The sequence below is a fragment of the Coturnix japonica genome, chromosome 21 (assembly GCF_054131305.1).
Source record: "Coturnix japonica strain WE chromosome 21, WE-NBRP24, whole genome shotgun sequence".
Classification (NCBI taxonomy): domain Eukaryota; kingdom Metazoa; phylum Chordata; class Aves; order Galliformes; family Phasianidae; genus Coturnix; species Coturnix japonica.
Window position 1 is genome coordinate 8,985,022 of NC_140683.1, and position 24,420 is coordinate 9,009,441.

Genomic DNA, 24,420 nt, shown 5'->3' on the forward strand with positions numbered 1-24,420 from the left:
TTGAGTGTTTTAAGCATTTTCCAGTAAAAATGTCTGCAGAAAGTTCCTCCCAGAGGAACAGAACCACAGGTTTCTGAATCTCACCTGGGATATCTTCATCCAGATGAAACCAATGCTGGAGCTGAGCTTGGGAATAAGAAAGAAGGCAGTGCCTAAAGCTTCTGCTACAAGAAATCTGCTTGGGTGAAAAGCTGGAAGGAAGATGGGCAGGTGCAGACAGGAGGTGGAACAGCACATACACTGTGCCTGATGCACTGAGAGCACCCCACCGGTGCAGCAAATAGCTGAGGAACACCTGGCTCACTCAGTCTGTGGTGTTGTGCATGAAAACCCACATTTGGGACTGCCACACATACCATTTCTGCAACCCTTTGTATCAGTTATAGTGACATCCAATTCTTTTCTTGCATTTTTCTATATGCAGGTGCTGACACCAGCCCCCATGTGCTGATGGAAGGGTGGGAATAGCACTGGTGTGCACACTGCACACTGGGTGTGAATGGGGCCATGGCCTCCTGACAGCCCATCACTCCCCCTTGCACCCACAGCAGATGGGGCCTGTCAGCAACTTCTGCAAGTCAAGCAAAGTTCACTAAGTGTTCCTCAGTATCTTCCTAGCAGGAGGAACTTCCTCACCGTGGTGTGTTTTCCTTTGCTCATAGCATTTGCTTTCCTATTGAATGCTGCTCAGGGTGGATAATAGAAATCCATTACCTCCGTTATAAACCAGGACAGAAATATTTCACTTTGCAAATATTACCATTGGCTTTCAAACAGTTTTGTGTTTATCTCAATTCTTCAGAACTAAAAAGCAGGTAGAATCCTTTTCTTGCAAAAGAGAAACTGAGATGTGTGCTTACACTGGGGCTGCATTTAGGCTGAATGTGCCTATTTAAAGGCAGTGGCTTGAGGAAAGCTCCCCTTTATCATCGTGCCCACGTTTGTACAGGAGAGCTTGCAGAAATCTCAGCTAGCTTCTAACTGTGCTTTACTGATGTGGGCATTAAGGCACAATAAAATGGGTGTGCTGAGGATTTAACACAGGGTATAAAACAGACAGTGCTGATCTGGTTTCTGGGTAGAGGCACAAACTGAACATCCCCCTGAAGACCCTCCCAGCTCTGTTTTTCTACTATCTCATGATTCACCCAAGGATAATCTGATGTCTCCCAACCTTCTCTTTCCAACTCTACACCCTAAAACCCACTCCATTTGTTGTTCAGTGTCATATGCTACATCAGAGAACAGCTGGACTAAGCTGAGAGATGCATTCCCCTCTTCAATTCAACCACACCAGGCATAAATCTGAAGGAAGAAACATGCACACCAATGCACGCTGCCCACTGGGCTCCATCCTGACCTCATGGGTTAGATTGCTTTCCCGTAGGTTTCCCACTGCCTTACCAGAGGTTCCTCTTTGTCTTCTCCTAGGTTGCACCCGTCTATTCCATAGCTTTTCCATTGTCTTCCAATAGGCTGCCCCTTGCTTTTGCCTTGCCTTCCCCTAGTTTGACCCTTTCCTTCTCCTTGCTTTCACATGGTATCCCAAGGCCTTTCTTGAGGTTTCTCTTTGACTTCTTCCCTTTCCCTGCTTTCCCCTTCCCTTTTCCTAAGTCTCATCTTCCCTTCCCCTGGTTTCCCCTTGCTTAGCAGTGCAGAAAGCTCTCTGCTCCACATGCGACGCATGCAGGTCTACAGCGAGTGGCTACAAGGAGATCTAAGCACCAGGGTATGGCCCTACACAGAAATAGATACTATTTTTTTTTCTTTTTTTTCAGGATTTCCAGTTCTGAAAAACAAAAGTGCTCTTCATCTCCTTTTAGACAGTCTGTCTTACCATGTGTCATTCTGTATGCCTATGCAATGCTGTTCCTTTGCTCACTCTTGCCTAGAATCTTCAAAACTAGGAAAAAGAAACCAGTGCGTGTGTAGTGACAGCAGCCTCAGCCAGTCCCAAACCTATCCATTTCCCCTTAAAAACAACACTAAGAGGATGGGTGGGGGAACCTTTGTTCTCCCAACCCAGCGCTCCCTGTGGATGCTCTCCATGGGGGCTGTGGTTGCTGGGCTATGAGCTGGAGCAGGGCACGGCCCCTACTATTTGTTTGCTGCATTTTCTCTCTGCCATTCTGCCCTTGTTGTGGTTTGAACAGTCAGTGACCGAGGTACCTCGGAAGGCTGTTTTGCCTCAATAGGCGTATGATGAATTGATCTTAATTAGCTTGTGGAAATAATATAAGCCTGAGCGTTAAGCACACTTTGTTAGGGTTTTGACATCTTCTTTTATCCGTACATCTACAAATAAAATCAGGTGGATTAGCAGTCACTCGGAAATTGTTGTTGTGAGTCATCAGCTCACAACTGCTGTGGGCAGCCCGTCCCCATTGCCGTTAGTCACTGCCCACCCGTGGGCAGCTCGTGCTGCTGGGGGCCACCTCAGCCCCATTGAATTGCCTGAGGTTTGCCTCCCAGCTGACCCCTGTGGTTCCAGCATCCCCCCACCTGCAATTCCAACCTCCCATCCCTCTTGGATCTGCTGTGGATCAAGGTAGAGCATGAGCCAAAGCCACACAGCTGTGGAGCTCGTGCAGTTGGTGTAAGCACGCATCCAGCCCTCGGACGGCATCAGGACACCCGTGTGATGGATGGATATGGGCACCCGTGATCGGACCTCAGCAGCATTTTGGCCTCTGGCTCCCATTGAAGCACCTTCTGTTAAAGACCAAGTCAAAAACCTGCTATAAGTCAGCGACGTGTCTGCTCCAGGCTCAGCACTGAGAGCCATCTCCGTGTGCCCACAGATGTCTGTTCACCTGTAATGAGCTAATTACGAGTAAAAGCTCACTGTGCCTATTGCAGCCAGAATGATCCTATAGGGAAGAATAAGCCTGTGGGTACATGCAGCAATGAGCTACATCCCATCGCCAGAGACTGAGCAGATGTAGAAGGGAAAAGCTGGATAAGTAGGAAAAGGATGGTCTGCAAAGGATGGTGGTGATGGGAGGGAGATGTGATGGCGTGGGGAGATGGGAGAGGATGAAGTGGTGGTGCGGGATGGCAGGAGGGGCATGATGGGGTGGCACAGAGCTAAGGAGAATCACCGGATCACAGAAGGGCTCCGGGGGCCTTAAAGATCGCCCTGCCGTGAGCACGGTCGCCAATCGGACTGCCTGGGATCCCACCTGCAGGCTGCTACAGGTAGCGAGGGAACCGGGGCCCGAGTTAACCTTAAAGCGAGAAAAAAACCGACGGTGAGAAAGGAACCAGCTGCGAAACTGAGCATCTCTGCGGGGGGTAACGGCGGGCGAGCGGGGTCGGGGGGCGACGGGCCTGAATCCGAACGGGGCCGGGGCGGGGTGGGGGAGGAGCCGGGGGCGGAGCCGGGCGGCGGCGGTGGCGGCGGGCTGGGGCGGCTCAGTGCGCCCGGCTCCGCTCGCATCTCTCCGCTTCGAGTCGCTTCGCCGCGGTTCACCCGCGCCCCGGCCCGGCATGGCCGCTCCGCCGCGCCGCCGCTCCGCGTCTCCGGCCCCGCTGCCGCCGGTTCCGCCGGTGCTGTTGGTGCTGGCGGTGCTGCTGCTCGCCGGGCCCGGCGCGGTGGTGGCGGCGGCGGCGGCTGCGGCGTCGCGGGAACCCCCCGGACCGTGCCGCGTGAAAACGGTCACCGTGTCCACGCTGCCGGTGCTCCGAGAGAACGACATCAGCTGGAGCGGAGCCCCGCCGCCCGCAGCCGCCGATTCCCGTCTGCTGCTCTTCGTTCGCAGCGAGCTGCCCGGCCGAGTCGCCGTGCAGGACGATCTGGATAACACCGAGCTGCCCTTCTTCACCCTCGGTAAGCGACGGCCGATCCCGGCCCGGTTCTGTCCGTAGCGCCCACAGCCCGTAAAGGCACCCGGCGCTGCTTGGCGGCTTTCCGTTCTTTCTCTTCTTATAGAAATATCGCTGCTATTTTTCTATTTCAGCGGGGCCTGAGAGCTGCCCGTGTTAACCCTGCGAGTCAGCGCTCCCTGCCAAGTGCCGCCCGTACTCGGGTTCAGCCCCGGGGGAAGCACCGCGGCGCCGGGATCTCTTTTCTCGGCAGCCCGCATTTCTAAACGCTTCGTCTCGGCTCTCTTCAGCTTCGTGCCCAACTCCCGTGTTAGGCTGTGTGAACGCCTGCCGACTTTCTCCCTGTTTCAACCTTTGTGTGTGTGTATTGGGGGGGATTGAGCTACAGATAGTCGCATGGCCGTGCTTTGGTGTCGGTACCGGGGATGCCCCGGCTTCGGTCCGGTCCCTTCCAGCCCTTTGTGTGCCGTAAGCAGCGCCGCTCAACCCGAGCGAGCTGCTCAGAATTCTGCGTGGAGTGCTGGCTGTGTGCTGTGCCAGAGCGCCGGCGGCTTGTGCTGATCTCTTTAGCCAACAGCTTTCTTGCTTTTTTGGTGTCTGCACGTTAAGGTAATCCCTGCTGAACTTTGTGTCTGAGCTGCTGCTCGATACAGCCGGGCTGCGTGCATTGGTTGCACTGTGTGTCCCCTCGTGCAATAACCGCCGTCCTCCAGGTGCAACGGGAGAACACCTGGCTGTGCCTCCCTCCCCCCTACCCCCCATGAAGCCTCGTAGCAAATCCCTCCAATAAATAAGTTGGTGGCACTTCTCAAACTGAGCCTCTTCCATTCTGCCTTTGCCATGTGCCTCAGAAAATCCCCCACAGCCCAGCTGCTCTATTTCAAGTAATGTAAGTAGGAATGACGTTTGCTTTATAGTGATTAAAAGTAACGACAAGTTTTGTGGTTCGCTGCCTTGAATTCCCCCATTAAAGCGCGGTTTCTTCAGGGTCTGGGTGTGAATTGGGCACTGATCTGAATGTATCAGAGGGCAGAGAAACCCCGTTGTGTGCAGTGTAGGTTACAGCTCAAGTTGGAGGAGAGAAATGTGTCTTGATAGATCCGAGACGTGATCTTGTCTCACAAATCCTATTGCTGTGACTGACTGCTGGTACAGAGACCACGGCTTGGGCTGAGAAATCCCATCTCCTTGCTCGGCGTGCTGGTTATGTGTGTTCTATGAAATAACAGGACACGTTTCTTGCAAATCTGTGTTTCTGTCGCTGTCACTTTGCAGATGTGAGACCCCTGGATGTGTAGTGCAGCTAAATGGGGTGGTGGGATGGCTGTTGTGGGCCTGAAAGCACTCAGTGGGATGCCATCCTGGGAAGGGAAAGCCCTCATCATTGCCCACAATGTATCTCATTGCCCACAATGTATCTCATGGATTGGGGTGGATGCTCAAATATGTTTCTTCCCATCTCCTGGAGTGGCATCTGAGGCTCAGGTTTAGCTGTGCTCTGGGTCAGTGCTTTGCAGGACCGCTGCTGGCCGTGAAGTTTTGTGCTGTTTCTTTTCCTGCTGCTCCGTCTCCTTCTAAACTGAGCGGTGGTTGAGGATTGACCTGAGAGCTGCTGCTGCCTCAAAGTGGGCTCTTGGAGGTAAAATTGTGCTTCTGGGGGGGAGATGAGAGCAGTCGCTTAGCTGGGATTGCTTTAAATACTTCCCTGCGCCGGGTTCTTTGGTAGTCCCCATTGATGGTTAATTTCTGATGTCTGTGTGTGTGTTGCTGGATGTGTTTGCTGGGTGTCGAGGCTGGAACAGAGGGAGATGTGTAAGGGCTGAAGTCCCATTGCTTTCTAGTGTGACAGAGGCTCCTCAGTGCCTCTGAGCCCAGGCTGCTGGCAGCTCAGTGGGTGAGGCTGCGATAGGGAGCTCTCCTACAGCCCGTACTCAGTGCTGGCATTGTGGTATCAGAAGTGAAATTATTTGGGATAATAATGTGATCCTGTCCATGTGCAGCACGGTGGCTGCTGGGCACTGCCCTCTCTCTGTAGCTGCCAAGCGCTGCTGCTTGCACTGCCCTGCTCCATCCCGGGGCCAAAGCCCTTCCAAAGCATTGCCCTGACATGGGTATGGGTTGGTTTGGGTGCTGTGGCTGCAGGAGATGGCCTGTCCTCTTCTAGATTCTGAGCCCCTTCGTGTTGCTGGAGGATGGGGTCTGCAGCTGGAGCCTCATCTGCAGCAGTGCAAAACTTCTGCTGGATTTAAAGGTAGACGGGTGGAGGGAAAGGCTGCTTGGAGCCAGTGTGTGCTGCAAAGCACAGCCAGGAGCCCTCCTGGGTGGGAGGTGGCTCCGTCCTGGGGTTGTCCCATTGGCCGCCTGCTTAAGGGGTGATGGAAGCCCGGTGTGGCCCCAAACTTTGTTCCCTCCTTGCAGTGCTCCTGGCTGTGGCAGCAGTGCCCGAGTGCAGCACTTGGGGCCCTTCTCTCCAGGTCTGAGCCATTTGTTCCCTCTGTGGATGCACAAAGGATGGGTCTCCCTTTTCTCCACGCTTGTATTACTTGAAAATCACACAGCAAAGCACAGTGATGGCAGGAAATGACAAATGTAACTTCGCCACCAGCGCATTATGAATTGCTGCGCATCCCCTTTCCTGAAGCAGCCTCCTGCCCTTTCCTTAACCTTGGGTACAGCCAATGCTTTGCAGTAGGATTTTTTTCCCCCCTGCCTCTCATTCTTCTGGTGTTACACAGCAAATGGTGCAGCGTGGCACTGACTTTGTTCTTGCACGACGAGGCTGTGTGAGGTGTGTGCTGTGCTGCAGTCCATGCCGTGCACCACGCAATAGCAGCATCCTGCCTGAAGTGCAGTTTGGGAGCGGAGCAGTTCGTTTCCACCCTCGTTTGGCTGAGCTCTGTGTGCACACAGATATAGGGGGAGGAAAGAGGCAGGCAGACGTTTGCTGCTCTTAGCTGATAGTGGCTTACATAAGGATGGTTTACTACTATGGTTTACTATGGCTTTGCTGGATGCAATGTGCCATACCTGGGGCTGTTGCAGTGGTGCTGTGCATCACCTGCAGCCCATCCCAGTGCAGGTATCCCCATCCTGGAGCCACGCAGCTCCTCCAGCACTTCTCTTTTTCTCTCCGAACTTTTCGCAAAGCCATCTTGGAAGTTCTCTTTTTCTCTGGGATAAGAATGCATTAAAATAATGGAAAGCACTTAGTTCCCTGTAGATTGTTTGAATTTACTGCTTTTCTCTTTTTTTTTTCCCCCCCTTTTGAGCAGACGTGAGCAGGGTTTTGCTGCCTTTTGCATTTGTCAACAGCTGCGGGTTTTGTGGAGCAGGTGGGGAGGCTGAGAGCTGCCTGGAACCCTGCTGGGAATGGAGCTTTTTGGTGCTGCTTTAAAGGAGGGCAGGTCCTCCAGGTGCTCGCCCTGCTGGGCAGAGGTTTGGTCAATTAGGTGCTATTTTTTTATTTCTTCTCTATTGCACTACCTGAGGTTTAGGTCAGATCTGCATAGATGGGGACAACCTGGGGAGGGCAGTGGCACTGCAGCGGTACTGAATGCTGCAGTTGCATTTATCCCTGTGAGCTCTGGGAGGAGGTCCTGGGCTTTGAGGTCCCTTTGCAGTGGATGCAGGGGAGGTGAGCACCCTGATAGCACCCAGAGGGCTGTAGACACAGAGGTGTTTGTTGGGGTGGGTCAGCCTTGAGGTGAATGCTGACCCCAAAGCACTCAGTCAGATGTGGCACATCCAGGTGGGCTTGCATTGGTTTGGTTTCATCTCCAGGAGAGACGTTCCCAGCTCAAACTGGAATCTGTAGTGGAAGCTGTACTTGGGGAATTGCTGCTTTCCAAGAGTACCCGTGTTGACCAGCTAGTGGCAACAGAAGATTAACTATAGCAAAGGCAGGCAGCGCTGCGCGGCAGGGCTGGCGGCTGGAAGGCTGTGCTGGGATCCCCTGCTCCCCATGGCAGCAGTGGGGTTTGGGATGTCAGTGTGCCAGGAATGAGCTTTGTTAGTGCAGGGAGGAATGTGCTTTTGTCCAGAATGAGGTTTCTCTGTGTGCACTGGGGTTGGGGGGTGGGGGTATGAGTGTCCTCCAGAGCAGCCTGTGCTCTGTGCAGGAGGGCACTGCCTCCAAAATGCACTGCCTATGCCTTTCTAAGCCCTGGGTATGGCTGTAAGCTGGGTTGGCTGGCCAAAAAGCCTCAGGGCTGCCATAGTGATGGGGTGCTGCTGCTGGAACCCCGCTGAGCAGCAGGGCTGTGCTGGTGCAAGGCCAGGATGAAGACAGATTGATGTCACCTGTGGGAGCAGTGAGGGGCTGATCTCATGCTGCTGGCACATATGTTAGCAGTCACAGGTGGCTGGAGAAGCACCTCCCAGCACAGCAAAATGCCTGTTGGAGTGTGGGGGCAGGCAGGAGCTGGAGGCAAAAAGGGTGGAAATAGAAATGCTTTGGTTGAAGCCTTTCATTGACAACACTGTCCCTGCGGTGCAGCTCCTGCAATGGGATACCTCGACCAGCCCTCCTCGCTGTGCTGGCATTGGGCAGGGATCTGTCTGTGTGTAACTGGCTGAAGAAGTGGTGCCACTTAAAAGAATTGAATGCTTGTGCTGCTGCTCGGGTCCCGGCTAATTTGGTTAAGGTTTCCAGTGTCCAGACAGTATGGAGACACTTAATGGTATTGAAGAAGCAGAATGGTATGCGGAGGGGTTGAGCAGCGATCGAGGCTTCCTGCGTCTGCTCTGCTGGGCAGAGCTTTCTGGCAAGGAGATGGGGCAGATAGGAGCAGACAGGGGCTGGTGGGGAGGCACAAGTCCCTGTGTTTCTCATTACCAGCTCCCTGCCAGTCTTACACCCCTCCCTCTGTGCCTCCAGCTCCGCTGTCTCCGTGCAAGACAAAGTCTGCATGAAACCAGACTGGCTTTGAAAGCAGCGGAGAAAGGGGAGAAATTTTCCATTAGCAGCATCAGCAGTAAAAGAGATTTCCCAGTCACCTGGTAACTGCTGTGTTTAGGAAGATTACGGGGCTGATGGGGTTGCTCCTAGGCACGTTCAGGAGAGCTGTTCTGGTAGGGACAGGGAGCAGCGGCCACTGGTTTTAGGATCTGGGACTTTTCTTTATATAGTGTTGGTGGGCTGGCAGTCCCCGAGGACATCCATGCAAGAACTCAGCTGTATTGCTGTCTTTGTGGCTTTTGGTCACGTTCTTTTTCCCTTTCCTCATCTCTTGGTGGGACAGGAGGGGCTGAGGCCATGGTACCTGCTCCAATCATAGCTCTTTCTCATCTTCTGTACCTCTCTGCTGTGTAAACTGGAGGAGTTTAAGCTCTGTGCTGCCTGGGGGGGTTTATCCCTGGGTTTCTCTGCAGCACTCCTGCTGGTGTCACTTTGCAATGGGGTATGAGGCTCTGAAGCTGACGAGGAGGGATGCTGCAGAGGAGCTGCTCACAGCATTTTGGGGACCTGACAGGTGCATTTGGAACAGGGAGACAGCCTGCAGGCTGCGGGGTGGGTGGCATCAGTCTCATCTGCTCAGGCAGCCCACTGGGTGCTGCATCCCCATCTCTAGTGATGCTGAGTTGGCTTTGTCACACACACACACACACACAGCCCCCAGGCTCTGGCTGAACTTCGTGTTCCAGCAATAAAACCAAGCTGGGAGCTGTGTGCTGTAACAAAGCCCACGGATGTAACACACCCGTCTTGCAGCACACCTTTCATCTCCAGGAGTTCCAGAGGAGCTTTGCAGACCTGCTGTGCTGCAAGTGATGGAGTGCCATTGGTGATGGCTGCAGATGCTCCCTGGGAGCTCTCTGGGGTCGGGTCTCAGCTTAGTGCTGCACTCACTTGTTTTTCCCTAAGCATGAGTTTCTTGGGAGTCAAAGGAGAGCGGTGCAGCTGTTTGTTATGCAAAAGCAGTGAAGAAATATTCTTCCTGGGGGCAGTAGGAGTGGGTGGGGATTACTTTTTTGCACGGCTTCAACAGCTTTGGATGTCGGCAGCAGAAGCGTTCAGAGGGGAACGTGCCCTCCATGCGGCCCCTGGAAGGTGGGTGATCCAGTTTTGGAGTGCTGAGAAATGGCTCCTGGCCTTAAGGACAGAGTTCAGCTGTGGGGTGAGGGGTTGCTTTGGGGGCAGAGATCACGTCTTGTCACCCCGCATCCCCTTCCCAAGTGACACCTGCTCCTGGCATCCCCAGAGCTGCGCTGGTGGGAGTTTGAAGTGCTGTCGTTGGTGGCAGCACCCAAAAATCCACATTGCAAGTGGGAGAAGTGGCACTAAAAGGAGCCGTCATCAGAGGCATATGCTTGAAGAGCTGAAGTTAGCTCGAATCTATTTCGGTTTGGAGTGGTGCTCACTTAGCCCGTGCTGTTTAAGCAGTTAGTTTATGGGATGCATTTTCCCATCCTGTGTTGCTCCTGCAATGTGTGCTGTAAAACTGTAAAATCTGAACTTGCCTTTGTTAGTACCCATTAAAAGGGCATCCCGGTGCACGGGGGATGGAGGATGTGTGCTGTGCAGCGTGGAGGGAGGTCAGAGCTGCTGCCTGTAGGGGCTGCTCACAGCCAGCGTGGGGATCAATGCACAGCAGCTTGCACCGTCCTGGGCTTTGATTTGCTTTTGCAGCAGCTGGCCGTGCTGCCGAACAGCAGGCTGTGCCTTAAGCACGCTGTGTCCTGTGCCATGTGGGAATGGGGCTGAGAATCACAGTGGCAGGGTTTGGGATTTGCTGTGGCATCCCAAAATTGAATTGCTCTACCCAGAATGTGTGTGTCTGGGGAGTTGGTCTCTGTTGTCCAAGCTTGCTGTGCAGGCTGTTGTAAACCTGCCCCTCCTGAGGGGTTTTACAGCATGTTTCAATGAGTCACTGAAAGGCAAAACAGGAAAATAATCTTGTTTGCAGCTCTGCTCCCTGCAGGGCAGCCCGGGGCGAGGTGAGGATGCAGGGTGCTTTGGGGGATGCTGCAGTAAAGCTGTGAGGTGAGACGTCTCCCTCTGCAGAGCGACCCTTTGGTGTTCCTCCACTGCTCCTCCCCTAAAGCTGTATTTGTTCCCCACTGGTGGGGACCTGCATTTGGCTGTTGCAGCTCTTTGGCGTATTGCTGCTCAGCCTTGGTGCATTTTTCAACCGACCTTGGTCTGCAGAGCCTCCCCTTCCTTGCAGCAGGAATGGTGCACAACTGCAGCAGCTCCGTGGTCACCTCCCTGTGGGGTGGTATCCCACATTGCTGTGTCCTACATGGAGCTGGCACGGGGCAGCAGCTCCTCATCCCAGGGTTGCTGGGAAGTGAAGAAGTCCATGCCCTGACTGCGGCACCAGTTGCAAGCATTGCCTGTTATCGTGGGATTGCAGTTATCACTGCTTGTTCTGATTGCCTCTCTGTAAAACGGTTCTGAAGGCACCTGAGGGCAAAGCAGGAGGTGTTGATATTCTTCTTTTTGCTGTTGTTGGGTGAGGGAAGGATTGGATGGAAGAAAAGCTTTGCTGCTTGTAATGGTGCTTCTCACCTTGTCTGTAGCAGCTGGAGGGCATGGATGCTGGGGAATGAGCTGCAGCTTCACTGGGACAGCTGGGAGTGTGTTGGTCAGCCTGCTCTGCTTCTTCCAAATCCATCCTGATACCTGCAGGGCTGGGGAGCTGCCCAGGGAGCATCATCTATGCCCGAGGGAGGACTGCAGTAGGAGCACAGTCCTGTTATCTGTGGCCCGAGAAGATGTGATGGAGCTGGTGGTGCTCCTGGAGCTGGGGAATGGTGGGAGCAGCTGGGCCCGTTGTGGTTCAAGCTGGTCTGAAAGCTGACAAATGCAAACAAATTTTTCACAGCTGTTTAGCAAGCATCTGCATAATGGATTAGTCAAAGGACAGCATCTGGGCTGTGGGTGGAGGGGGGAGACTGGAAATGGTCTCCTGCAGTCCCGGGCTGCTCTTGCTGGGGCAGGGGCTGGCTGTGAGTGCAGGGTCAGGAGGGGCAGAGAGTGGGGAGCTCCCAGCAGCTCCCAGCCTTCTCCAGAGACTTCTCTATAGAGTTCTCCATCTCCACATCCTCTGTGTCCCAGTGCTCCCTGAGCTCCAGGCCTGCTGCCCTGGGAGCTGTGCTGGGGTACAGCCTTACCCCAGCCCTCACCTGACCCCAACAGTTCCATGCCATCCCCCTGGGTGCACCCCACTGGGATGCAGGACAGCAGATGACATCTGTGATGTGTGATGGGGTTGGATAGCACAGCTGGACATCCATCTGTGCTTCTTGGCATTTTCTTTTCCTTGACCTAAATGCATCGCTGTGGGGGTGATGGGTTTGTGTTACTGTTAAGTTCTAGTTTCCATTGTGTGCTCTCAGATACCCAGTGCCTCTGAGGCTGTGCCCTGTAATTAAAAGCCATCTATTATGATGTCTGAGGGGGCTGTGCTACTTTCAGGGCCACGAGCCCTGGCCTGCTGCAGAAGCGCTGTCAGGCAGTTCCTTCATCAGAAAATAGGCACCAAAAATTCTTCTTCCACCCCCAACTTTGTCTTCCTGCCAGTCCTGGATTCCAGGTTTATTTTGGGGTCCTTTCTTTTGGGTTCGGGTGGGTGTGCAGGGAGTATTTTTTGCCATGCGAGTCTGACAGGCCCTCGGGGAGGATGAGTGGGTGCCTCGGAGCATGAGGGAGAAGCTTGGCAAATGCTTCATTTCCAGGGATCTCTTTGCATTTTTGGCTGCAGCTGCTTTTTTATTCCTGCTGCTCTTCAACTTCTGTGGAACAGCTCAGTGCCGCCCCAGCAGCACCGCCATCCAGGAACAGTGCTTATCCTGTTCCTTGAAAGCTTGGCCATGGATCCTGGGCAGGTCCTGATGTTCTCCCACTGTTGCCAACGTCTTCATTGTGATGGATGGGGCAGCCCTGGGCTCTCTGTGCCTGCTGCTCGCACGTGTGAGCATGCATCGTGTACCAGCATGGTGATGTATTGCCTCAGTGGTGGAGGGGAGAGTGGAGAAGTTGGGTGCACTGGTTTGCAAAGCAGGGCTGGGTGGTGGGACAGTGCACTGGTAAATGTGGTTGAGACTGGGAATCATAGAGTCTTTTGAGTTGGAATGGACCCTCAAAGGCCACCTGGTCCAATTCTGCTGCCATGAAAGGTAGAGGGGAGGCTCTGCATTGTGCCCTTGCTGCTGACTCACAAGGTGACCTTGACTGAGTGAACAGTGTGTGCTGCTCAGTGCACGGCAAGATGTGAGTGGGGGGGAGATGTTACGTGGGCTGAGCATCCTGGGGTGTCCCCATTGCCTATGTGATGGCAGCAGCTCCCCCAGGGGCTGATGGGTCTGGCTGTGGTGGCACAGTCCCATTAGTAGTTAGGGCACTTCTATGCTTTTCCTGTACTAAAACCACTCTGCATTGTTTCAAGTTCCCCTCCTCCCCACCATGTGCACAGCATCTCCCGATCTATGCTGAGGGGTAACCTTAGCAACTCTGCTTTGGGAGGTGTAGGGATGCATGCAGCTGCCTTGCACAAGACCCCAGGAGTGTTTCTGTCCCTGAGGTCACTGCAGAGCCCCCCCTGCAAAGCAGCACGAGTGCGAGGAGCTGCATCTGTGCTGCTTGTGCTTTCCTTGCTGATGGCTGGGTGCACCGCCTGGTGCTGCAGCCCTGGGGAGATATGGGAAGGGAGTGCTGCAAAAATAGTGTGATGCAGGAGCCTGCCTTCTGCTCACCCCATCCCATAGGTGCAGGCAGTAGCCCTTGGCTACTCCAAATGCTGCTTGGAATATATTTTTTTCCCCCTTGTTATTATTTTTTATAGCAGCTGGGAGCGAGCCAGGGTGAAAATGAGCCGAGGCCACTGAAGGGAGATAAGCTGAGACGTAAACTGTGATTTTCTGCCCTGTGAGCCCTATGCATGGATTTCATCTTTTAATGGAAGTGCAGTAAATAAAAGCCATTTTCACAATAAGCTGAGCAACAGGTCATAAGTGTCTGAGCCACTGAAATTGATAGAAGTGAGCTAAGCGTAACAAATCTCCCAAAATTGCACCAGACTCCACTTGTATCTACTCCCTTCCTGCATCTCACCAATTACAGCAAATGGCAATTATTTCTGAGCCACAGATTTCTCTGAATAAAACCTCACTCGAACCGGAGATGCTTTATCTTCTTTTTTTTCAAATACATTTGTGCCGGAGGAAAAAAAAAACCCCGATGGGGAGAAATCCCTTTTGATGGGGCTTTCCTGTGCAGGCAGTCAGTGCTGGCCCTGCAGCTCATCCTTGTTGGGATGGAGCATCAGTCACCATCCCTCAGCCCTGCTTCTTCCCTGTGCATAGCAGTGGGGTTGCTGAGTGCTGCTGGAGTTGCTGATGGATGTGTGCTATGAAACAGAGGGTGCAGGAGGGTCTGTGGGCTCTGACTGATGCCATCAGTGCTCCCTTATGATATAACCCTGGGGAAGCTGGGTGGTCTCTGCCTGGTTTTCTTTGGGAGCTGTAGATGAGCAGCTCATTGAGTGTGCGAGGCTGCTGATGTGGCACCCTCCTGGGTCCCTGAAACCCAGCAAAAGGCCTTGAATTGCTCAAGAAATGATTTGTCTCTCCAGTGTGTTGGTAGGGGAAGTGCATTGCTGGGGGTTGTGCATGGTATGGGGAAGGACAAGAGGGGTGCAGTGTTCTCACGAGCTCAGCAAGCTCCCCAGGATGCTGCGCACTGCACCTCCCCCTGTGCTCCATGGAGCCTCCCCTGAATGCAGATGGCCCTGCTGCCCTCTGCTCGGTTTAGCAAGCACCCTCTTTGTTTCCTTCTGTCTTAACCAGCTGTAATCCGTGCCCGGCTGTGCCTCTTACTGGGCAGCCATTTATTTTCCTTAATCTCTTATGAAGCACTTTTATCATAAGCTCTCCGAAAATCTGCTGAAATTAGACCCTCTACATCATCTTCCTCTGTTCTGAAGCCTTTCCTTGGCTGCCTGTACCACCAGGCTTCCTGGTGCCTCTCCTCCATTGTTCCTTATGGAAGTGATGCTGCCCTGACCTGCTCAGGTTGTGCTGCATTGCCTAATGTGTTGGCTGACCCTGGCTCAGAATAGCCCCTTTCTGGCCCAGCTGCTCGTCTGTCTCCTTGAGGTGAGCTCTCCCTGCTGGGACAGGTTGCTCTCAGCTGATAGGGACATCACCTTCTGCATCCACTAGGAAAACTTGGAGTTTAGAGAGGTCAGAATAGAGAGTGAGGGTTAATGTTCTATATTGTTTAGACCAGAGCTGTTGCTTTCATGATCTGGCCATTCTAGGAACAGCGGCTCTGACCATTGAAGGAAAAGTTTGTACCTTTATATACGTGTGTATGTGTATAAAAGCATATTTAAACATGTTGGCTAATCTATTGCAAGTAATTGTTATTGGTTACACAAATTACTGGCAATACTGCTGTGACTGTATTACAGCTTAAATTCTCACTTGATTGCCAGCACATAATTTTTAGCAAATAACTAAAGCATTCCAACTTAAACATTGTCACAGTATCCTTTAAATAGGCAGATGAGGTAATTACAATCTCCTTGGATAATGGGATGGCTTCTACCTATAGTGGGCACGTAGTGCATCTTAGTGATTTCAGCAAGCTTCACTGGTCTGCCTGTCCTTAAGTGCTAGTTCTGTAGAGCTTAAAACGTATCAACTTTGGGTTGATGGAGAGCTCTGTGAATGGGAGGGAGAGAATGGAGCAGGCGGGCACCCACTGCCAAACCTGTCCCCCTGGATGCTGGCCCCTTTTCTCCCCATGCTGCTGTTTGGTCCAGGAAGGAATGCACAGCTGCAGAGCGAGCCCCATGGCCATACCTTGCTGTGCTCACCACCTCTGATGATTGTTCATGTAGGAGCACGCCTGATTGCTGACAGCTTTCAGGAGTTGTGGCACAATTGAATCAGTTCCCTTTCAGTGCATAGAAGCCCTCCAGATTGTAATCACGGGCCATTCTCCATCTCTGTGTTTTGCCCAGCAGGCAGCTGCCTCCAGTGTGCTCTTCCTGCTTCTCCCAGCCCGCTCCCTCCCTCCTGGGATGCTCCTCTGCCCCAGTTCCAAACACTGAGGTCCCTGCAATGGGCCGGGGACCAATGCTGTCTGCACAGAGTGAGCCGATGCACTGAGGGTCAGCAAGTCAATGGAAAATTGAGTGTGGAGAGAATTAGGGCAGCAAGGCATAATAATAAAACCTATTGCTGTTGAAGCCGAGCCAGGAGAAGCTATAGAAGGAGGGCTGGGTGCCAACTCAAGGGAAAAAGTATGATTCAGTGTGGCCCTTAGCTCATCCATCTGCAGGCTGGAATGGAGACGGGAATAGGTTCTGGGGGCATGCAGGCAGTGGGGAAGTGTTGCAGAGCCCTGTGCCATGCCTACAGCTGGGATGAGGCGTTGGGGAGGTGATGCTGAGCCCTGTGCTATGTCCATAGTGGGGGAAGGTTGGACAGGAGGCACCTCCAGGGTGTACAGCAGGGTACACAGGGGGATGTGGGGCTGCCCTGGGTGCCCTGAGGCTGCACTGAGCCTCGCTCCTCTCCTGCAGCCCCATGCCTGTAGCTTGTTCTGCTTAGCTATGGTCTGGCTGCTGTCAGGAACTGCTCTTCCTCTTCCCTGTAGGGTTTGGGGTGGTAAAAGTGAACAAAAATATTCAATGGAGAACTGCTTGAGTGTGGTGCTGTGCACTGAGCTTTGTTTTTTGTTGCTCTGGCAGTACTCAGCATGCATGCCTTTTTTCCAAGGGGGAAATCTCCAACTTGTTAAACAGGAGATGCCTGAGGTCCGTGGTGTGAAGGGCTGGGTGGGAATTGCTTTGCAGTGAAGCACCTGTGCCGTGAAGGCTCTGAATGAGTGTGTGTGCTGAAGAGCATCCTGTAGGCTTCAGGGCCTGCTTGCTTTGCTGTGATCCCTCCCTTTGGAAAGTAGGGCTGTATGAGAATGGCAGTCAGATGGAAAGCAAAATGTAGAGCCCATCTTTGTGATCCTCCTCCCCACAGTCAGCCCCAGCAGGGGCTGCTGAGCATGGGCTCAGCTCTCACAGCCGTGTTATCGGCTGCCTATAGGCTGCTTTGTCTCCGAGGCTTTCAAACTTTTCTTTGTCCCAAGAAGTAAATTGCAGGCAGCCAGCTAGAACGTGCTTTCCTCAGGGATGCATTTTCCTTGGCAGATAAGCAGGATTTTGTTAGGCATTGAGGTCTCTGCAGGCTCCTCAGCTCTCCCCCTGTACAACTGGTGATTATGGGCTGCAGGATGTGTGCCAGGGGAGCCCCTGACCGAGCTGGGAAATAGGGCATTGGATGGGGAAGCACAGGCATCCTTGCAGCATCCTTATTGCATCCTCCCTGCATCCTGTCTGCACCTCGCTGCATCCTGCAGCATCCTCAGCTGCACACATGGATGATGCTGCTCTCACTGGGAGAAGGGAAGAACCAGCCCTTGTCCTATTCTAGAGCCTCACATGGCCCCAACTCCAGCTTCAGATGATGGCTGTGAGTCGGTCCGGGTGGAGGAGCTCATATATCCTTGTTTCCCTAAATGAAGGATGCACTCAAGCAATTGAAAACAACTTCTGGGACAATCTCGTTCCATTATGTCTAATGGAATTGGGTATACGTGGTGCGTAGTGTGTGCTGATATCTTAGAGAAACAAAGAGGGATTTTCCCATTATACAGAGAATGGATGAGACGTGAAATGAACTCCTCAGAGGCGTTTCAGTTTGTCACAATAGAGCAAAGTGAGTCACATTTGGAGGATTTGGGAACAAAATGTGTGCAAGTTTGTATTCCCCATGTTTGTATGTTCCTTCCTCTTTATTCCCCCCCTCCCCCCTTCCTTCTTTTTCTGTTAAAATTTGGCAGCAACAACCCAAAATCCAAGGACATTGCTTACAAAGGGATGACCCTCTTGGCTTTGTCCCTCTCTGTCCCCAGGGTGGGCTGGGGCTCATGGCTGTGCTGTGGGCTCCAAGCTTTGCTCCTGGCTGCTGATGCAGGAAACCACACAGGTTCCCAATGGAAGCATCATCAGGCTGTCCTGGAATGGGCTTTATTTGCCATTCTGTTGGCGAGCCCAGAGGAGATGTTGTGTTGTGTCTTAAAAGCTGGCAGTGACCACAAGGACTGGTGAATGCATTGAAGCAAAGCAGAGCATCTCAGCTCTTCAGAACGCAGCATCTGGAGCACACCAGGAGTACCTGAATATTCTGTTGAGCTGCAGTAATTAATCTCATATTGATAAGTAAGCTAATGGAATCAATGGACTATGGGATGTTGTATGGGCAGTGTTGGGATTACTCAATGATTGACAGCCAGAGAGGAACCAACAAAGCTTTCCTCACTGTTTTCCACTCAGACTGTATACTTCCACTGAAGAAATAGGGGAAGGAAAGGGGTGAAGGCTCCCCTTGGGCTGGCTGCATTAGAATTAGAAGGGTAATTTTACTTGGAAATATTGTTTCCCGTGTCTCAATTCCAGGAGGTTTTACTGGACGTTGTTTGGCTGATTCTTCACTGTTGTGTTTTTTGGGGGCTGGGATGGGGCTGGAGATGCAGCGTGGGCAGCAGCTCCCCTCCATCACCTTGTGTTGAGTTCAGAAGGGATTTGGAGTCTTTGTTTCATGGCACCAAACACTGGAGTTTGTTTCTCCTTTGGCCGCACTTAATTTTCTCCTGCAAAAGCACTGCCTGAGAATAAGGTCCTGACAGGAGAAACTTGATTAGAAAGAGACATAAATCTCTTCCACGGCCCTGCAAGGGCCCGGCTTCATCCCTGCTCCTTCCTTCTTTGGGTCTTTGTGCTGAGCTCCTCTGCTGCACCCTGACGAAGAGCTGCCTTGAAACTCGCAACTCTTAAAAGGGCTGTTTCCCGACTTAACAAATCAATGCATTAAAGTCTATAAATATTTAATCCCTGCTCGCCCTCTGGAGGAGCTCCATGCTTGCTGCCTTGCACTTCTTCCTCTCTGTGCTGGGGTGAGAGCCCTCCCCATGGCACCCCATAGCACAGCTGCCCTATGGCATCCCACTGTCTGTAGGGGAAGCCCTCAAAGACCACTAAGAGCATGGGAAAGCCCGGCTGGTGTTTTTTAGATGTGAGTTAACTAGCAGGTTGCATGGCATTCCTAGCAGGTTTAACCCTGGAGCTTGCAAGGGTGTGGGAGTTTAGTTTCTGAGTGTTCTCCCATCTGCTTGAGGTGCCCAATGATGATCTTGGCCAGATAAAGAGTCTTTGGGAATCACAAAATCACTTGAGTTGGAAGGGTCAGATAAGTCCCGCTCCCCATTCCAGTTTCCTGTCCCCACCTGTTGTGGGAGCATGGCTCACCCATAGCCCTCATTTCTGTGCATGCTGCAGCCCTGAGCTGCAAAACACCAGCCAACTCTAACAATCTCTAGAGAAGAGACATCAATAATGTGATGTGTGATAGGGGTCCTTCATCACTATTGCTTTTTTTTCCCCCTATCCCCACTGCAATTACATGCAAGGCCTTGCATCACCTGCTGTCAGAGCTCCCAGGGAGAAGCAGGGATTGGCTGGAGGGTTTTGGGGGCTGATGGCTTGAGGGATAACAGGCCCTCCTTCAGTCACTCCTGTGCTGCCATCTGTGTGTCAATGAGCTGCGACTTTAAGAAGCCTCAAGGATGTGGATGCTGACATTCTTTTGGGGCGATGTACCCCAAAGTGTGATGCTGGATGCCTTGATGCCCCATTTAGTGCTGGCAACCAGTGGTGGGAATGGGAGGGCTGCATGATGGCTTCTGCTATAGGAACCTTGTCTGGGTGTCCTGCTGCCCATGTGTTGTCTGCAGTCTGTCCTGAAAATAGGACAGAACCCAATAGGTAAGAACGTCTGGGGTCTGGCTGTGATGTGGGGATGCAGCCTGCAGGGAGGTGCATGGGATCCATCCCACGCTGAAAGCCACGAGATGCCGATCATCTTAAATTCACCCCACTCCCTGAAATGGAAGGGAAATTCCAGAACTCTCACCGTGACAACTCTGACACTTCTGTTCCCATTTGCTCCGAAATTGTCTTTCAAATATAGTTCAATCCTTCTCCAACAGAAGATCTGTCAGAGAGACTCTTCCAGGACAGCTGAGAAGGAGAGAGAATGCTGCAGCTTCCCTCGGAGGGAGCTGAATGTGGCACATCTCCGCTCCCAGAGCCGTGCTGTGCTCTCTCCTCCTGCAGCACGAATCCCAAAGGGAGGCAATGTTCTGAGTATTGTAATTTGATGATAATAATTCGGCATTTACAGAATCTTCCATCTTTGAATAACAAAGCGTGTCAGGAAAAAAAGAATGTGATCCCCGGTGACAGGTGTGGGGGGATGAGAGGTGAAGTGACTTTGCTGGCTGAGCTGAGCTGCAGATCTGGGGGTGAAAGCTGCATTTTGGGGCCTTGAGCTGTAGGGTTTCACCTTTCTGCATTGAGAAGGGAAAAGGAGTCTGTGCTGGAGCTTGGGAGAGGAAGGGATGACATTGTTCATCTGCAAAACAAACAAAAGCAAGCTCCTGAAAAATGATCCCACTGCTTTCTGATGACATGTGAAATGTCAATGCTGGAGAGAGCAAGCAGTTTTTGCTCTCCTGCCCTTGAAGAAGTGTTCAGACATCTGCATGGAAGCAGTGTCCGCATTATCATTATACCTAATTGTTCCAACTCCTCCTTATCTGCATGGCTTCCCCTCTGAGATGACCGAGTGAGGGGATATGGGAAGGGGAGGGGACAGTGAGTCAAACCCCGGGACTGGAACGGGAATTGTCTTTAATTAAAGTGCTGCAGTGCTGCACTCACTGACGTGGCTCAGCAAAGCATGGCTTGAGGTGCATGGTGGGCAGACAGTGTCCTGGCAGGCAGGGAGCAGAGTTTGGAGATGAGCACTGATCGGAAGCTGTTTCTTTCTGACGTCTTTGTTAAATGCTCCTGAATTAGCGGAGCTGCCTGCAGGCCGGTTGCTGGGCACTGGGACGCTGCCTCTTCTCATCCCTGTGCTCTCATCATAGAATCACTAAGGTTTTAAAAGACCACTGAAATCCAACCCCATCCCAAGGTGCCCACTGTCCACATCCCTCAGTGCAGCTGTGCCAATGCATCACCACTCTTAAGGAGAAGAAATGTTTCCTGGTATCCAACTCAAACCTCTCCTGGCACAACTTAAGGCTGTCTCTTCTTGTCCTATGCTGTTACCTGGGAGCAGAGGACAACCTCCACCTCACCATAACCTCCTTTATTGCTGGGGGTGCACAGTGATGCTGCTGTGGTGTGTTGTGGGGTTTAAGGAGCCCGGCATGGAGAAAGAGGGGGCCTGGATTGAGCATCCAGGCTGCAGTGCTGGTGAGAACACACATCCCTGCAATATGCAAAACACTTGCAGGAGCAATGGGAATTTCTGCCTGACCTCAGCTGGTGTGATCAACTGATGCCCTGAAGCATGAAAATAAATAGCTCTGACTCATAAGAACAAGTGGTGCAATTACTTTAGCTCGGATAAAATATTTGTAAGTATCTAATCCTTTCCTGTACCGTGTGCAGAAGCGAGCACTTATCTCCCTGCTGTTCCCCTTCCCCACCCCGTGCTCTGTGTACAGTGCCTTTGCTCCCGCAGCAGTGCAGGGAGGGATGCTGTGACCCCACAGCCACCATTCACCGCACAGAAGTTATTCTGTCCATCCCATGCAGCTGAGAGCAGGGCAGGGGATGCTCACAGTGGTCAGCCCCATTGGATACCATGCAGAAGGCTGACTGCAGGTTGCTTTATGCGCAGGGAGCTGTGTGGGGTTGCCTGTGGTTATGGGGCTGAGCGTGGGTTGCGCTCACTACTGGGGTCCCCAACCAGGCTACCCAAAAAGGGACCCCCCTGTGCTGACTGCTGCCTTGCCCTGCAGCTCTTTGCATTCGCCTTGTAACATCCCAGGCTGTCTTTGTGCTCATATTGCAAAGTACAGAGATTTTTCTGACTGAAACATCTTATGTTTCTTAAGAAGTATTTTTGTCCAACACTGAATTAATGGTACTTTTCCTCAAGCTTGCTTTTCCTCTCAAGCACTCCGTGTTTCCGAACTAATTGTCAAATGAACATTAAGTTGACAGCAAAACATTTTAAGTGGTTGTTGTTGCTTTTTTTTTTTCCCCCTCGATGCTTTCAGCAAACAGAAAAATGACTTAATCACATGGCTGTGCCCTGATGTCCAATCTGCCTTTGGTTGTGCTATATTTGGACAGATGTACGTGGCAATACGTCCCTCTATTTTTTTTTCCTCCCCTTCTTTTCCTCCCAGTTTCACAGTCAGCAGGAAAATAGCCCTGACTTCAGCTGTGCTATTGCAGGATTAGCATCTTGCCAGGATCTGAGCTGTGCAGCTGGAGGTGTGCAGGTTTGTGAGTTTCCCTGCAGCACCAGAGTGAAGCACTTATTACTGGATGGGGACTGAGTGGCACTGGGCTGCTTCACCTGAGCTGCTCTGAGGCAATCTGAATCTATAGAGCTAACAGTAAGGATGCTGGACTGCTGTTCCTCATCCTCCTCCCAGCCTTCATCCCATGTTCCTTAGGGCGGTGGTGGTGGTGGGACTATAGGGTGATGGGACATTGCATCCCATCAAGGTCAGTAAGGAGAGCTCTGTGCTGGGAGAGTCATGGTGGTGTTAGGGCTTTGCTGGCCTCGTAATGGTGCAGACGGGTTTCTGCATCTCAACGTAGTTGTAGCTGCACCTCAGGTGCTGTGTTCAAGTTTAGGGCCCCTCACTACAAGAAAGGCACTGGGGCCCTGGAGTGTGTCCAATGGAGGGGTGAGAGGTGATGGCCTTAAGTTGTGCCAGGGGAGGTTCAGGTTGGATATCCTCAGGTATGGAGGAGTCATCTGAATGTGTAAGAAGGACGTAAGACCATAGGGATAATCCTTCATCTGCTTTCTAGAAGGTGTTTGCTTATGGGAAAAGGGGCACCAGCCTTTAGCGAGGTGCTTTTTGGACAGCAAATAACTGCAGGGATGAGGCTGTGTGATGAGAGCTTGGGGCACACGTTGGGCCAAGTTTCTCTGCTTGGCAGTTTGAGTATTCCTGCCAGGCACTCTTAGCAGGGCTGGAAACCAAAAGTACCTGTGACACACACAGACTAATTACCATGGGCTGCCCCTGGAGATCGGCTGTGAGCAGAGCGGTGCGTCCTGTATCTCCATCACTCCCTGGGAAGGAAACAAAACCAGGCTTGTACCCACGGTCCCTGCGGACACAGGGAGATGTGTGGCTCAGACTTGATTGTATTACTGTCTGCTGCCATGATATTAAAAGCATTTAATGAACACATTTTGGGCGTGCATCGATGTACCAGCACTCTGCTTGCTTTGGGAGGGAGGTGCAGAGGTTCCTGATGGAGATAGCACACCCTGCCACTGGGCTGCCACCAGTTTCCCATAGAACTCACTTCCTGGGCATTAAGGGAGGAGACAGTATCCCGTAGTGCCTACGTTGTGAGCCTATATGTCATATTTGTGGGGCTTTTTGTTTCCTTTCAAAATGGAGCTCTGTCAGTCTGCCTGTCTCGGGCATCCCAAAGGTTGTGTTTTACAATGTAGCAGGATTATTTCTTTGGCTGTCTTACTGATAAGAAGTGACAAGAGTCTCCATATGGCACTTGTCAGCCTTCCCTCTAAAATGCAAGTAGCCTGGAAGACTTTGGCTTGAGCAAAGCGTGCCCTTCCAACAGAAACCTATTAGCTGCTGCTTTAACTTTCCTCCCTCCTCCGTCCTTGTTAGAATAAAGTGCTTTGCATGATTTTCCCCCTTGTTTCAGCCAACAAACATGTTTGTTTCTCCTTAATTACCTGGGTGTCAATGGGGTGCTTCATCACTGTCTCTCCTCAGCCGGTTCCTTTTCCTTTCCATGTGTAGCAGCTAATCAGAAGCCTGGATTGCAAATCCTGCAAAATCCTTCAGACTTGAAACTGGAAAGTAACCCAAAAGTGACCTTGAAATGACTTTCCGTGTCCATGGAAATTAAAATTAACTGGACTGATTTGACTGGCCTGAGGGGAAGAAGGTATTTTAAAATAAGAAAAAAAATAGTAATCTGACAAATGAGCCAGGAAAGTTTTGAATGTCTCAGGTGAACAGGAACATTAGAATATGCATTAGTTATAAATGCTGTAGTGCCTGGAATTGTTAGAGGAAATAATCAGTGGGTTTGTAAGATATATGAGGATGTGGCCGTGGGAGCTGCTCAAGAACTGTGGAGATGTGGCACTGGGGCACGTGTCAGTGGGCATGGTGGGATGGGTTGGAGTTGGACTCAGTGATCTTAGAGGTCTTTTCCAGCCTTTGGGGTTCGATGCCAAGCAGACAGAATTGCAGCATCCACAGGGGAAAGGTGTTGGTGTGCTGACTTGGAGAAACATGGGGTATGAAGGAGTACTGGGGTTACATGGCAACCTCTGTTTCCCTGTTGTCAGTCCCATGACTGCCAATGGCCTCATTTGTCAGTTTTGAGGTTGGGCAGCAGCCTTATCTTGACAAGAGAGAGAGATTTAGAGCTCTGTAATCCATGCTTGTCCATCCTAATTACTTCCCTTATCAGCCTTCAGGAGAGTAAGTTCACAATGGTAATTAGT

At 51.9% G+C, this 24,420-nt stretch overlaps 1 protein-coding gene across 2 annotated transcripts in view; it reads left to right on the forward strand.

Annotated features, from left to right (window-relative positions):
* The first annotated feature begins 3,381 nt into the window (after positions 1 to 3,381).
* ASTN2 (astrotactin 2) overlaps positions 3,382 to 24,420 on the forward strand; it is a 231,119-nt gene continuing 210,080 nt past the window's right edge. Inside the window, exon 1 of one of the 2 annotated variants that reach the window (XM_015878748.3) lies at positions 3,382 to 3,829. In XM_015878748.3, the coding sequence (XP_015734234.2) occupies positions 3,490 to 3,829 (340 nt within the window). In that variant the 5' untranslated portion in view covers positions 3,382 to 3,489. The remainder of the gene's footprint in view (positions 3,830 to 24,420) is intronic. The other variant, XM_015878749.3, reaches the window with a different exon arrangement.